The sequence below is a fragment of the Leucoraja erinacea genome, chromosome 7, assembly GCF_028641065.1.
Source record: "Leucoraja erinacea ecotype New England chromosome 7, Leri_hhj_1, whole genome shotgun sequence".
Lineage (NCBI taxonomy): Eukaryota > Metazoa > Chordata > Chondrichthyes > Rajiformes > Rajidae > Leucoraja > Leucoraja erinaceus.
The window spans coordinates 54,263,023-54,278,550 of record NC_073383.1 but is presented as its reverse complement, the minus strand read 5'-3'; the positions used below and the strand labels follow the sequence as shown (position 1 = coordinate 54,278,550).

Genomic DNA, 15,528 nt, shown 5'->3' with positions numbered 1-15,528 from the left:
TTTGTTATAGCCTTCTCCTAGCTAACGATGATCTATTCTGCACTTTCCTTATCTTTGTCTCCCTCTCCCCTGACTGTCTGAAGAAGGGTCTCCACTTGAAACATCACCCATTCCTTCTATCCGGAGATGCTGCCTGCCCCACTGAATTACTCCAACATTTTGTGTGTCTTCCCGGCAAAAAGAGGGACTGGCAATGTCTTCCCAAGTCAGGATGATTTGTTGATGGCAAGAGAATGTGCAGGGGTTGCTGTTCCCAAGAATCTGTTCCCCTTTCATCTCTTGACTATAGAGGTCCTGGGTTTGGAAGATGCTCTTGGCAGTCTGTCCAAGTGACTGCAGTGCAGTTTGTGGACTGAAGTGAGAGGTGGAGGGAATGAATGTTTAGTGGTTTATGTACCAATCAATTAAACTGCTTTGAGAAAACTATGGATGTTAGAATTTGAAACAAAAACAAATGGACCTAGCACTGCCTGTTTTTTTGGGGGGCTTTTTTGGTTGCGTGGAGAAGTCCTTGTTCCAGTCTTATTCGGGACCACTTCCTCAACACTTTCTGTGATATATTGATGACTGCTTTGATACCCAATCTAGCACCCACAGAGGAAATCACATTTATTGACTATTTCTACCCTGTCCTCATATTTACATGATCCATCTCTGACTCTTCCTTTACTTGATCTATCCCCCTCTCAAGGAACAGACGGGCAACTAACATTTTTTTTCAAGCCAACAGATAGGATCTGTCCTATTTGTGGGCAATACCTGTACAATTTTCCACAGAATTTGTGAGATGCCAATGTTGTATCTGTACTATAAATTACACGGGTGGCTCTGGTAGTTTTGCCATTTAACAAGCATGGAGTCCAGTGTTGCAGCTTTATTAGCCTGTAATTTTAAGATTAATTTGGTGTCAGTTCCCAACGTGCCCATATGTACTCGTCAAAGCAAGGTTGATCACTTGGAAGAGTGGTGGATATACTGAACCGTGAGGTTGTTTAGAGTAGTGCACATTAGTGCTGCTGACATTATCCAGTACTTCATGGTACTGTAGGCTGTACCATGGAGTGTCGTATGGTACTGCATAGAGTACTGTGAGGCCTACTTTGCTGTTCAAATTGAAAATATGAAATTTCTATTCAACCTAAATGAGCAGTTGTTAAATAGTGTGATTCTTTCAAAATATCTTTTACTTTGGAAAGTAACACTAGCTTTCTTTGACTTCAGGCTGTTCTTGCCTTAGCTGCCTCATGGACATCTCGACAGGTTGGTGAGCGGACATTGACTGGAACGGTTATAGATAGTGGAGATGGTGTCACTCATGTCATTCCAGTCGTAAGTATTTTTCACATTATCGTATTATCTGTCTCATGGGTATATATACTGAAGTTGAACTTAATTAGTTTGCTTCAACTGAAGTGGTTGGTGAGTGCCGAAATAGAGATGGTTGAAAACTTCAAATTCCTAGGAGTCAATATCATCAACGACATCTCCTAGACCACCCATAATGAAGCAACGACCAAGAAATTATTAACGCCTCTACCTCCTTAGAAGCCTAAGGAAGTTTGGCATGTCCCCTACAACTCCCATTAACCTCTACAGATACACCATAGAAAGCATTTTATCAGGATCCATTACAGCTTGGTTTGGGAACAGTTCCATCTACGACTGCAAACAATTGTAGCGAATTGTGTACGCAGCCCAATCCATCACACAAACCAACCTCCCATCGACTGCATTTATACCTCATGCTGCCTCGGCAAGGCCAGCAGCATAATCAAGGACAAGTTACACCCTGGCCACTCCCTCTATTCCCCTCGCCCATCAGGCAAAAGGTATAGAAGTGTGAAAATGCACACCTCCAAATTCAAGGACAGTTTCTTCCCAGCTGTTAGCAGGCAGCTGAATCATTCTACCACAACCAGAGAGCAGTGCTGAACTACTATCTACCTCTTTGGTGACCCTTTGATTACCCTTGATTGGATTTTGCTGGCTTTACCTTCCACTGCACATTATTCCCTTACATTATTATAAATGGCTTGATAATTATGTTTTGTCTTTCTGCATGATTGGTTAGCGCACAACAAAAGCTTTTCACTGTACCTCAGTACACGTGACAATACACTAAACTGAAACAAATATATAATTGGGGAAAATTAATGTTTTGAGCATCATTTCCTCGATTTGTTATACTAACAGCCCAATTATACAACGTCAGTCCCGATCTCCATTGCTGTCAGTTTGCAGGCAGAGCAGAGGAGGGGTGGGAGGAGGGAAGGGAAGAGGAACAGCAGCAGGGTGATTAGAGTGGCCCACTCCTGTTCTGATTTATCATGTTCTCATGAACCCAACCCGGGTTTTTGCATTCCTCCTAAGCCATGTACCAAGAATTGCAGTTGTTCTCATTTTAGAATAGGATGCGGTTATCCTATGGTCAGAAATCACAACTACACAAATGGGTTTTTCTTTGAGCAGTTAAATAAACGTCAAAATATTTGCTTTGATCTCTACAAAGTAAATTGCCTATCTTAAGAGGAAGGGCAACCAATCTATCACAATCTCATGATAATAAACAACAAAAATGTTATGTTTGATAAGTGACGCTCTTATGGTACTAGATGCATGTATCCCTACAAAGAGGAAAAACTGCTGATAGTCAAAGATAGACCACAATTCAGCTCTTTTTTGCAAATCATTTTGTAACAGCAAAAATAACAAGATGTATATTACCAGACAAAGCTGATCATGAACAACAGCAAATGCAACCAATGGAGTTGCGGATGAGGTCAACTGTCCCTCGAACCACAGGAAATTATATAATTTCCACCAGTAAATCAACCCATGATAGTTCTTGGAATAGCAATATTTTAATATCATCAATACTAATGGGGAACAATTCTTATTTCATTGGTAAGGCAAAAAGGCTGTATAATTTTGGCTAGATCGATGCATTCTGATTTCCAAACAGAATACTGAATGAAAAATTAAGTTTTATTTTATAAAATGCAAGTTCAGCTGGCAACACAAGCACTAAAATTAAATTTGAGAAATAAAACAAAGGTGTAGAAATTCAAATCAGTTCTGATTTTCAGTACACAAACCCTTCGGTTTCCATAGAATGCCTTCAATAGAAGGTAAGAGAAAATTGTGCATTCAAAGCATTGTACCTACTATTCAAGTTTAGGCAAAACATCCAAGAACCATGGTTGAAAGTTGGACTCTTCCATAGTTAAAGAGCATGATTCTGCTGGTGTTCAAAGTACAGAGCTCACTTCTGGCCCAGTAGTCTTCTATTGTGAGAAGAAACTGCCTGTTAAGATCCAAAGATGTGCTCACCCTGAGAATCTTGGGTCCATACCCACTCTGTGATGAAAGAACATTCATGGTATTGAAAACCTTAGAGACCATGCATCAGAAGCTCAATGTGAACAGCAAACGAACACCATATATAGGGCGGCATACTGGCACAGTGGTAGTGTTGCTGCCTTACACCACCCGTGACCTGAGTTTGATCTTGACAACAGGCGCTCTTTGTAAGGATTTTGCAAGTTCTCTCTGACCACAAGCTCTTTCCCCGGTTTTCTCCCACATTCCAAAGACGGCAGGTTTATTGGTTAATTGGCTCATTCAAATGCTCCCTAGTATGCAGGATACAACAAGTGTACGGTGATTGCTGGTCGGCGTGGACTCGGTAGGCTTGTTTTCACACTGTATCTCTAAACGTAACCATGTGCACCATCACCTATTGTTAGGTAAGAGTCTGTTTCCCCCATATTGACCTCAACTTGCAAAACCAGAATATGAGAGAAGTAATTCACAATCCCAAGCAACCACCCAAGAAGTAAAAATAAGAAATATTTTTGAATGTAGTGCTAATATTTAAATGTGGATATACTAGTCATTGTTGGTATACATCTTTAAACTTTGTTCAAAATTAATGACGTCTCCAATGATTTGAAACTGAAGTGGGTGTAATCTCAGAATTCAAAATGTATTATGTTAAAACTGAATTTGTTGCATCTAATAAGATGGGTGTTTTGAATGATCATTGAAATCTTAGTTGCCAGGACTATATCATTTTTTTAAAAACCCTCTTCTATCTCTTTTAAAGGCTGAAGGCTATGTGATTGGTAGCTGCATTAAACACATTCCTATTGCTGGCCGTGATATTACATACTTCATCCAGCAACTTTTGCGAGATCGTGAAGTGGGCATACCCCCAGAACAATCCCTGGAAACAGCGAAGGCTGTAAAGGTACAGTTTTTTTAAAGAAAGCAAACCTCTGTGTAGTACCCTTAATGCAGTATGACTTTACAAGACAGCTGGGTGTGTATTGACAAAATAAATTACATGAACCGTGGATATTTAAACAAATGTACATATGTCTGTTCAGCAAAGCAAGTAGTGGAGTAGTTTATGCAGATAATGTGAATAATTAACATAATTTTAAAAGTCGGCAATTTTGACAAGCCTTGATTTCACGCAAATACAATGTTTTTACAGTCAGTGGCTCATGTATTCATGTTTTTTAAATGTTTTATTCACTAGCCACTTTTTGATTACTGATGCAAGAGCATTTTTTTACAATCCAAGTTTGATTTAAGCATCCATTTACATGCTGGTAGAACCTTTGCCTTTTAGTGTCAGAAACCTGGGTTGAATACTGACCTTGGATCGATCTGTATGGAGTTTGCAAGATCAGCCTGTGACCACGTGGGTTTCTTCTGGCTGCTCAGACTTCCTCTCACATTCCATGTTCAGTTGGCAGGCTAATTGACTGCTCAGAAGGTGGATGGTGGTATTTGATGGGAATGTGGGGAGAACAAAGTGAGTCAGGGCAGAGTTTGTATAAATGGGTGCTTGAAAGTCAGCTTTAATTCAGTGGGCCAAATAGTCTTGTTCCATGCTCCATCGCTTAGATTCTATCATTTAGGAAACAACATTAAGAAGCAATGGGGTACTTATTTTCATTTAAATTTGAATATTTAGTTATGTTTTACATTTGGTGTGTTCTAATATTTAAGGCGGGATATTTAAAATAAGGATTAAAGAAGATTTTGGTGTCGGGTATTTTAAGGATTGACTTTTTTGTAGACTTATATTTGTTTAAACTTGTAACGTTTTATTAAATTAAAGGAACGCTTTAGTTACGTCTGCCCGGACTTGGTAAAAGAGTTCAGCAAATATGACACAGACGCTGCCAAATGGATCAAACAATATACTGGAGTCAATGCCATTTCCAAGAAGGAATTCACCATTGATGTAGGCTATGAACGATTTTTGGGTCCGGAAATTTTTTTTCACCCAGAGGTAATAACTTTTTAATTGTGCATTGCAGCTTTTCAGCAATTTACTGTGCATGTGTTGTTATCCTCAAACATTAGTAATGGACATTGATTTTCTCTTCGTCTAGTTTGCAAATCCAGATTTCACACAGCCCATTTCAGAAGTAGTTGATGAGGTTATTCAGAACTGCCCTATTGATGTTAGGCGTCCACTTTATAAGGTCAGTGTTCCTATTGTGAACTTTTATGTTGAAGTGTTTGGGATGATATATTAACTTTTTGATTATACCCATGATGTTCAATTGCTTCGTGAGCATTCATTTAAACAAATGTCAGTGCTGCCAACTCTCACGCATTGAGCGTGAGAATCACACATTTGGCCAAATTCTCACGATCAACGAAAATTTCAAAACGCATTTCAAGTGCATGGGCCGCGTGTGTTGGAGAGTCAGGGCTAAGGGATGGATGGAAGCAGAAGCAGTGGTGGGGACAGATGCGGACGGGGAGCCGGGGCTGGCGAGTGTTTGCGAGTCGCCCACTGCAGCTCCGGCCATGGAGCAGCCTCAGGGCCGTCAGAGGCTTGCACTCCGGCCATGGAGCAACCTCAGGGCCGTCTGAAGTGTTGCGCCACTGCTGTGAGAGTCTCTGCCGAATTCGCCCAGGTGACCGGCATTGATCAGGCTGCGGCTCGGTGCATCCTGGAGGACAACCAGTGGCTGCTGGAAGTAAGTACCAAGCACTGGGTAGAAACGGAGGAAGATAGTGGCCTTCAAATGGGGGTGGTTTGTGAAAGCATCCTGCTTGCCTGCTAGATGTTCACTTACTGTAACTGCAGGAAAAATGTTCCGGTGTTGTGGGGGATCAGAACCAGGGGTCACAGTTTAAGAACAAAGGGTAGGCCAGTTGGGACTGAGATGAGGACAAACTTTCTTCACGCAGAGATTTGTGAATCTGTTGAATTCTCTGCCACAGGAGGCAGTGGAGGCCAATTCACTGGATGTTTTCAAGAGAGAGTTACATTTAGCTCTTGGGGCTAGTGAAGTCAAGGGCTATGGAGAAAAATCTGGCTTGAAGGGCTGAATGGCCTATTCTTGCACCTATTTTCTATGGTTCTATGCTTGAGTATATGGCAATAAAACCGACCACTTGATTTTGAAGCATTCATGCATGGTGGAGGTATAATGTAGTCATAGAGTGATACAAAGTTAAAACAGGCCCTTCGGCGCAACTTGCCAGCTACACTACCTGCTATTGGTCCATATCCCTCCAAACCTGTTCTATCCATGTATCAGTCTAACTGTTTCTTAAATGGTGGGATAGTCCCTGCCTCAACTACCTCCTCTGGCAGCTTGTTCCATGCACCTACCACCCTTTGTGTGGAAAAAGTTACCCCTTAAAAAGTTCTCTTAAAAATACTTAAAACAAAAATCATTGAAATCATACTTCTACAATGCACTAAAACAGTGCATTAATACATCAAATTTCAAAAAGTCCTTACCGTGGGAGGGAGGACACCCCCCTCCACACCCTCCCCCCCCCCCCCCCCCCCCCCCCACTCGGTTGCTCCACTCCCTCGCCGGGTACCCTCAAGACCAGTGATTAGTGATTGCTCAGCCTCCCACTTTCAAAAACACTCCGTGGCCTCTGGTTCAGACGCGGGCACACAGCCAGATGTGAGCGGGGAACTGAGGCCAGTTGTCCTTGATGTCTGGATCCCAATGCTCAGTGTTTCGTAGTTGGCTAATGTTATTGATTTGTAATTAGCCTGCTTTGTAATTAGTTGACAAAACCTTAATTTATTAACCCGGAATATCCAGGGGATGGGATAGGTGTAATATTAAAATGACATGCAAGGTGTCAGGTTGTCTGTCACAACATACAGCCCCAATAACCCATTATTTCCTTCAGTTAAATATTGGGAGGTAGCACTATTGTCATTTGCCATTCAACTATTATTTTTGTTTACCTCACTGACTATTTCTAACCCCCCCCCCCCAGCAAATTCCTTTGACAAGGTGAATAGAAATGTTCCCAATCTCGCTGTTTTATTAATTGAACACGTTGATGAACATCCTCAAGGATTGTAATCGGATGGAAATGGATTCAGATGTGATGTTTAAGAGCTTGTTCAAAGAAGGGGCATATTTTAAAGGAGTGACAGAGATACTGGTTGGGGAATATGTGAGGAGGTGATTATTTGTCTTTAGTTTTAGCTTGAACCAGGACATCTGAAGATTCAAATTTAATATAGTAATTGTGCTGATACCGATTCCAACCAACCACGTAATGAATATCATCCATTCCGGAGGTTGTATTTTTCTGATGTCCCCTGTCTAATTTCTTAAGATTTTTTTTTACATTCCCTATACTCCTCAAGCACCTCATTTACTTAATGCTGCCTATAATTATTGTAGATTCCCCCTCTTTTTCCGAACAAGATGTCCAATTTTCCTTGAAAACCAGGGCTCTTTCCAATTTTTACTGTTTCCTTTCAACCGAACAAGAACATAAAGATTCTGTACTCTTAAAATTTCCCCTTTAAATGTCCTCCATTTCTCTTCTACATCCTTCCCATAAAACAAAATGTCCCAGTTCACTCCTTTTAAATCATTTCGCATCTCATCAAAGTTAGCCTTTCTCCAATCAAAAATCTCAACCCTAGGTCCAGTTCTGACCCTCTCCATAATTATATTGAAACTAATGGTATTGTGATCACTGGACCCGAAGTGCTCCCCAACGCATACCTCTGCCACCTGTCCCGTCTCATTTCCTAACAGGAGGTCCAGCACTGCCCCTCCTCTAGTAGGTACCTCTATGTATTGCTGCAAAAAACTATCCTGCACACATTTTACAAACTCCAAACCATCCATATTGGGGGTGAAAATGACTTCAGGACAGTTTGTTAGGAAAATGAAGGAAATGGTAACAAAATACTTATACAGCTGAGTGAGTATAATTTTATGGATGAGAAATTGTGTTCAACCAATTGATGACTTCTTTGACAAAGTAACTAGCATGTTAGATAACAAGGAAACCAGTGGGTGTAGTAAATTTTGTTATACAAAATTTGGTCTGTGAAGTGCCCCATAAAAGATTACCGCATTAGATAAGCACCTGTGAACCTGAACGTAATAGGTTAAGTCCAGGAGGTCAGATATGGGGCTTTATGTGTGGGCCAGAAATATTGTCAGTGCAGAGGGGCTTGGAGCAAGGCCAAGGGTGCATCCAGAGTCAGAGCCTGGCTCTACTGTGGAATGTAATTTAGCCTAACCTTATAGCTAATCCAATTTAAAGCATAAATATTGCATCAAGTGTAAGTTAAAAGACTTGCTACAGTATGCACCAGATTGTACAATTTCAAGCTTAAAAATGCAACAGCTCCATACCAATGGGAGTGAGGACAGATACCGCCACACACAGCCCCCTCACCCCCCCCACCCCCCCCCCCCCCCCCCCCCCCCCCCCCAGTCGCTATGCTCCAGCGCACTTGGTCTCACAATTTCTCACCTCCAACTCTCATCCCAATGTTGGCAGCCCTGAGATGTTGACTGGCTTACGTGCTGTTGTTTTCCAGATTTGTGCAGATTTTCAAGGTGCCATGATATCTATAGTTTTTTTACTGGGTTATTATAATTTTGGCACAGATTAAGGCTGTAGTCATGTGGCTACTTTTGCATACTAGTTTATGAAACAGGCCATCTGTAATTAGGACCAATTTGAATTAAGTTTGCAATGTCTTTCATGATGGCAGTTAGAAAATAGTATTCCCAATAAAACTTAAGTAGGTTGGCCTGTTGGCACTTCAAGTCTGATTATGTAGATTAGTGGTTCCCAACCTTTTTTAGCTCATGGTCTCTTTAATTTTTCTGTGCCCCCCCCCCCCCCCCCCCCCCCCCCTGACATTAGCGGAAAAAAGGTGGCCCCCTTCATTGAACCTGTGGCCCCCTAAATCCCCAAATTTTTCTGTGGCCCCCCTGAGATTTGCTAAGGGGGCCATATGGCCCCAGGTTGGGAATCACTGATTATCATGGCTGATCCAATCTTGGCTTCAACATCACTTTCTAGCTCGCTGCACCCCTTGCATTCGTGTTGCTTAAATGTCTGTTGATCTCCACTTTGAATATATTCAATGATTTGGGAGAAGAGAATTGCAAAGATTCACAGACTGTGGTGATTTTTTTCACCCCCCCCCCCCCCCCCCCCCCCCAAAGTGGATGATCACTTATTCAGAGTCCTTGTTCCCAAATTCTAAAAACCTCCATCTCCACAAATAACACTACATAATCTTGTAAATTTCAATGAAATCTCTCCTACAGTCCATTGTATAGGCTCAACCTACTTGTGCTTACAAACCAGGAATCAATTGAGAGACCTGCTCCGCATTACCAATGGAAGTATATAATTCCCTAAAAATGGAGACCAAATCTTTGCAGTACTACTGACATGTCTCTATAGTGCCATGAAACGTTTAATCTACTTCATTACTTTTATACTCCATGCCCCTTGCAAATAAGGGCATTCCATTACGCCTTAATTACGTGGTATATCAGCATGTAACTTATTATTGCACACCAAGATATCACAATACTTTTGTATTGAAACATGATGCAGTCTTCCAACATTTAAATATTTTTTCGTTTATTCCTTCTGAAGTAGAAAACATTGTTTTCCAGCATTGTAGTCTTTGTACCCAACCCATTCACTTAATCAAATATATCCCTATGCCTACCCCTACATAGAAAAACACTAAATGCTGAAGTAATTTTGCGATCAGGCAGCATATCTGGAGAATTTTGTTCAGAGTCCTTCTTCTGTCCGATTCCTTTGCAGACTCAGTGTGTCCTTTGTTTCAGATTCGAGTTTCTCACCTTCAGATTGAATTTGAAACCCTGCCATGCTACCATCCAACTCAGTTCTTTTCATCCTGGTGTTTTCTTCAAAAACAAATGTTACACTTAACCAGTTTGTAATCTAAATATATAATCTCTCTGACCTCCTTTTGTACTGAGGTGAATGTCATGTGACCTTGGGTCCTTGATGTTTTTACTCACTTGAAACCTGACAAAATATCCATGAAATCTATCAACATATTAATTCAGTTCAAAGCAATTACCCAGACCATGATATTTGCTTTATACATTTAAGGTGTAGTGACCTCCATGGTTCCCATTCAAAAATATTTCTATCATTGAAATTCTGAATTTATTTTACTGTAGTGGTTTCCATCTCCAGTAAAATAGCCCATAGTTGGAATGAACCTATCAGAGGAATCTCTAGACTTATTTAGTCCCTTTCATACATCAATATCATCATGTTTACTACCTTAGAGGGTTACCCCAATATTATATTGTACTTGCAGATTTTGTGTTTTTATACTTGCATACCTGTATTTTATTTGCATATATACTTCTAGGATGCGACTGATATTTACAACTATATCTTTGCGTTCTAAAGTTTTGTCCTATTTTTACAATTTTGTGGGACAAGTTTTAACATTCACGCGTTAATTTTTCCCAGGCTGAGGAAGAATAGTTCAGTGGTAAAACTGGTTACTTAAATCTGAATTATGAATTTTGTAATTTCTCATTCAGGTGGTTCAGAACACCAAAGATTTACAGATTAACCTGAAGTAACAAGTTTTGTCTTTCAGAATGTTGTCCTCTCTGGTGGCTCAACTATGTTTAGAGATTTTGGACGTCGTTTACAACGAGACCTAAAGAGGTCAGTAGATGCTCGGCTCAAACTTAGTGAAGAATTGAGTGGTGGAAAACTAAAGGTTTGTGCTTTTTAATTAATTATGTCAAATTGACACATCCAATATCATTCTGAAATGTGTAATACATTTTTAACTTGCCAAATCATTTGTTGAAATTATTTTTAAAACCTATAAACCTTTTCTGCTGCTTATTTTGATTAGCAGGCTACATTGATCAATTGAGTTCATTTCAAAAACAAAACAAATTAAATTGCAACGTATTATTCTAGAATACTCCTCTGGGTTAACAAGTTTGGATTCAATATCCACTTTAGAGCTGCTGATAATTCAGTGCGGTAATCAAGGAATGTTGCATTTTCCGATTAATTTTTTTTTAGATTATCATTACAGATTACAGATATTCTTGCCGTTATAGCGAAATTCAGGGCCCTCCAAAGAACATCAAGAGACATTTTTCATTGTCATTCTCAAAGTTCCTCCTATAGCCAACAGCAAAAGCATGATCAAGCCATTTAAGTGGTTCAGTGTGGAACCTGACCGTGGGCAATTTTTCAGTTTGCTTTCATGCATAAAATCAACTGCAATTCAAATGCAACAATTGTTTACTTAGCAGGCCCTGAGAGTTTGATGTTACATTTATAAATAGCAACCTGTTTACTTCCAGGCCAGGAATGTTTTGTTTTAAACTGTTCTTCAATATTTTTTCGGAATGGCCTTTGAAATATGAGTGGTATCGTTTGATTCCTCCTTAGAATTACATTTTTAAATCGGATATCAAGATCACTGGAAATAGCTGGAGTTCCCAGCACTTTGTCTCCTTTTTGTAAATCATCATGTGCAGTTCTTTGTGTCTGCATAAGGTCACTGACTCAGACTTTGTTGATTTAAGATCAGAAAAGAGGTGTAGATCTACTGTATAACTCTTATCCACTCTTTGCTCGTAACTAGTTACCGTGAACCCATCAGAAGATATTTTTCACTTTATAGCCAGGCATTTCATGCAACTCATTATTTCTAATTTGCATTGCTCACAAGCAGTTGTGATCAACCGTTAAGGCAACCAAATTATTGCTGGAATACTTTTAATATTTTTTCAGATGAGATTTTTTTTGTTGCAGACATTGGGTTTATATTAAACTGATATTGTGAGTGTAAAATGCCACATGATGCTTTGCTATTAAATGGGTAACTTTAAAATAATTGCCAACACTTTAGGAACAGAATTAGCTTGATCTTGGTGGCTTTGGCGGAAAATGTATATTCTAACCCAGCACATGATAGTTGTTAATTCATTACTTGATTTTTATGGTAAAGGGGATCTTTGTTTTTATTTGTGATTTGTTCTTGTCTTCTGCAAAGTGTGAATATTTCTTTAAGGAATATTACAGGTATTAATGTTCTATTTTGTAGCCTAAACCAATTGATGTTCAAGTGATAACACACCACATGCAAAGATACGCAGTTTGGTTTGGAGGGTCAATGCTAGCGTCCACTGTGAGTAAAAGTTTTTGTAAAGTTTATTTCATGTTTATAAGATGGAGAATTGATTTTTCCTTTGCAGAAAAATTGAATGGCAAAAGTGAGCCAAATTGCTGAAATTAAAAAGAATCTGCTCACGTACTCGACCATCTTTAGTTTAGAGATACTGCATACAAATAGGCCCTTTGGTCCACTGAGCACACATGCGCACACACACACACACACGGAATTGATCCCTCCCTTTCTCCCCTTCCCTCCCTCCCTACTTTCTCTACTTCCCTCACTCTCTTCTCTCCCTCTCTCCCATCACACACACGCGCGCGCGCGCACACATCCACCCCCCAATGTGATCAGGGCTGATCATCTCCAATCAGTACCCTGTTCCTGCCTTCTCCCCATATCCCCTAACTCCACTATCTTTAAGAGCCCTATCTAGCTCTCTCTTGAAAGTATCCAGAGAACCGGCCTCCACCGCCCTCTGAGGCAGAGATTTGCACACTCACCACTCTGCGAGAAAAAGTCTTTCCTCGTCTCCGTTCTAAATGGCCAACTTAAACTGTTTGGCCCCTGGTTCTGGACTCAAACTATTTGGTCCATTTACTCTCAGGCACTTTTTAAGCGCACATTTGATTACTTTCCATTCTACCATAGAGATATGAAGTCTATAATAGACTTTATTTGTATTTCTATGATTCTACAGACCTTGGCTGGGAACCTGGGTCTCACCAAAATTGTTCCCAATTGGGCCCCGCTCCTCCTAAGGCCGGCCCTTCCTTCACCGGCACTCACTCCCTCCACTGGCATTGCATGATTAAAACAGTAGCTATTCTGCGTCAGTGCCTAACTGAGACAGTTGCTATTGTGGTTCTAGTATTGTATTGTAAGCCATCTTTATCCATTATCATTTTGTCTTATACCATTTCTTTTTTCAGTAATCTCTATCATTCTATCATAAAGCTCTTTTCCTCTTAGCAGTTTTGTCTTAAATTGAGCTCCAGTCTCATGAAAAGTTATTGAAACATCTGTTAACACTACCCCTTTTTAAGGTTAATTAATGTAATTGTTTGTTTGGAATTGAATACTCAAATTAGCATGCAGACCCAATGCTTGGCTTTAATTTACAATAATAAAAAAAAAACTGCAGCAATGCATTGACAAATAATCCTACATGACATATGACATGTAGAGGAATGCCAGAAGAAAAAATTAGAACTTTTCTGAAAGGATCAAAAAGCACCTTATCTTATTTCAATAGTTTATTTCTTTTTGCAGCATTAATCTGAGACAATATTTCTTTTTTACAGCCGGAGTTTTACCAGGTATGCCACACCAAAAAAGATTATGAAGAGATTGGCCCCAGCATTTGTCGCCACAACCCTGTCTTTGGAGTCATGTCTTAAGGCTGATCTTGATATTATAAGGGCTGAGGGGAAGCCTTGCTTTTTGGGAGCCTGTTGGGTCTGGATGACTGGTGTTGTGTTATTAAAAATGGCTTGATTTTTAAAACAGATGACCAAACAGTATGTGGTTGGCAAACTTTACAATTGTGTCTTAAAATGGGCTAAATTGTGTTGCCAAAATATGAGCAATTTTTCTTTATATTAAAAATGTTGAACTAATTTGTAAAAAAATATATATCTATGGTGGTTTTGGATCAGATTATGCCCTACAAGTGATACATTTGATGGGAACCAAGACGTGGGATTTGACTGATATTGGAAGGTCAGCTCTACCATACTTGTATTGTACCCACGATGTACTAGAGCTTGTTTATATTTCGTATAGATTTTTTTTAAATACATCTGGTGGGGGGAAAATGAAAAAATTAGGTAACCTATAAAGTAAATTAATGGCAAGAAAATGTATACTTGGTAAAGAGTATGAAGGTACTGATCAATAGGAGTTGCACAAATAATCAAATCTCAGTAACATAAAATGAAATGAGAGAAGTTAATTTCTGAAAACAGAACAGAAAACATACTTGTTGTTTAGTTAACGTAACAACTTTTACTTTGCCCAAGGATGGAATAGTTTGGCTGTTAGTGTAGTTCATTGATATGTCTGTATACGAGGCTGGTATAATAAACTACCTACATTCATTGAGCTTAGTGCAGACTGAAACATTCCTAACAGGAATTCTAGCACCAAGCAGTAAATTGTGATTTTTATTTTTTTTTATTTTATTGTTTAAATTGGTCTTATTTGTGTACAATTCTGGTATTTCTGTACCCTTCTAAATATATATCCACATTGAATAAGCTCCCAAACAGTTTGTCCAAGTCATGTGACTTTTTTGGTTATTTGTGACTCCAGTCTGTTCCCAAAAGAATAATGAACTGTATCTCCCATAACAAAAATGGCTAACTCCGCAAGTGCTTTGGGAACTATTTCTTACTCAAACTAACAGATGCCTGCTAGTGCTTTCTGAATACTGAATGCATTTTCTTTGTTTCTTGCTGCAAAAAAAAAAAAGACTGTTGGATCAGTATTGTAGTTCTAGAGTCTCATTTTGATTTAAACCAAATAATCTAATCAAAGTGGTGTATTTAATGCCTTGCACCATTCCAATAAAGGCAGAAATTTCTTTTTAAAAGTTTTGACTGTGATTGGTTAATTAAAATGGAAACTTCGTAAATCTCTTCAAATGGAAGAAAAAAATGACTAAACCAAGAACTGCAGGTGTTGGAATCCCGAGTAAAACAGTGTTGAAAGGAGTCAGCGGGTCAGGCGCTCCATACTGATAACAGTGCAGGGTGGAGGGGAGTGGAAAACTGGGAACGAGAGGTGGGTGTGGACCAAAGCCTGCAGACTGTGGGTACAGATTGGGGGGGAGATGCTGTTTGGCAGATGGGTAGAGTAAGTAACAAAGGCTTGAGTGGGAAAAAAAACAATGGTGTTGGATGAGGAGTGAAGTGGAGTGAAATATAAAGCCAGAGGAGCATTTGGGGAAAGGGAACAGACTGGGGGAATTAAATGGACATCAGGGGTTGTGGGATGGGATATGAGTGCACAAAGGGGAAAGGAGCAAGGTGACTGGGAGGGTTGGGGGGATG

General features: G+C 39.7%; 1 protein-coding gene across 1 annotated transcript in view; it reads left to right on the top strand.

The window, feature by feature from the left end:
• Positions 1-15,068, top strand: part of actr3 (actin related protein 3) — a 42,282-nt gene extending 27,214 nt beyond the window's left edge. The window contains exons 6-12 of the mRNA XM_055638603.1: positions 1,222-1,329; positions 4,106-4,249; positions 5,132-5,305; positions 5,409-5,501; positions 10,931-11,056; positions 12,407-12,490; positions 13,780-15,068. Of these exons, the coding sequence (XP_055494578.1) occupies positions 1,222-1,329; positions 4,106-4,249; positions 5,132-5,305; positions 5,409-5,501; positions 10,931-11,056; positions 12,407-12,490; positions 13,780-13,875 (825 nt within the window). The 3' untranslated portion in view covers positions 13,876-15,068. The remainder of the gene's footprint in view (positions 1-1,221; positions 1,330-4,105; positions 4,250-5,131; positions 5,306-5,408; positions 5,502-10,930; positions 11,057-12,406; positions 12,491-13,779) is intronic.
• The last annotated feature ends 460 nt before the right edge of the window (positions 15,069-15,528 follow it).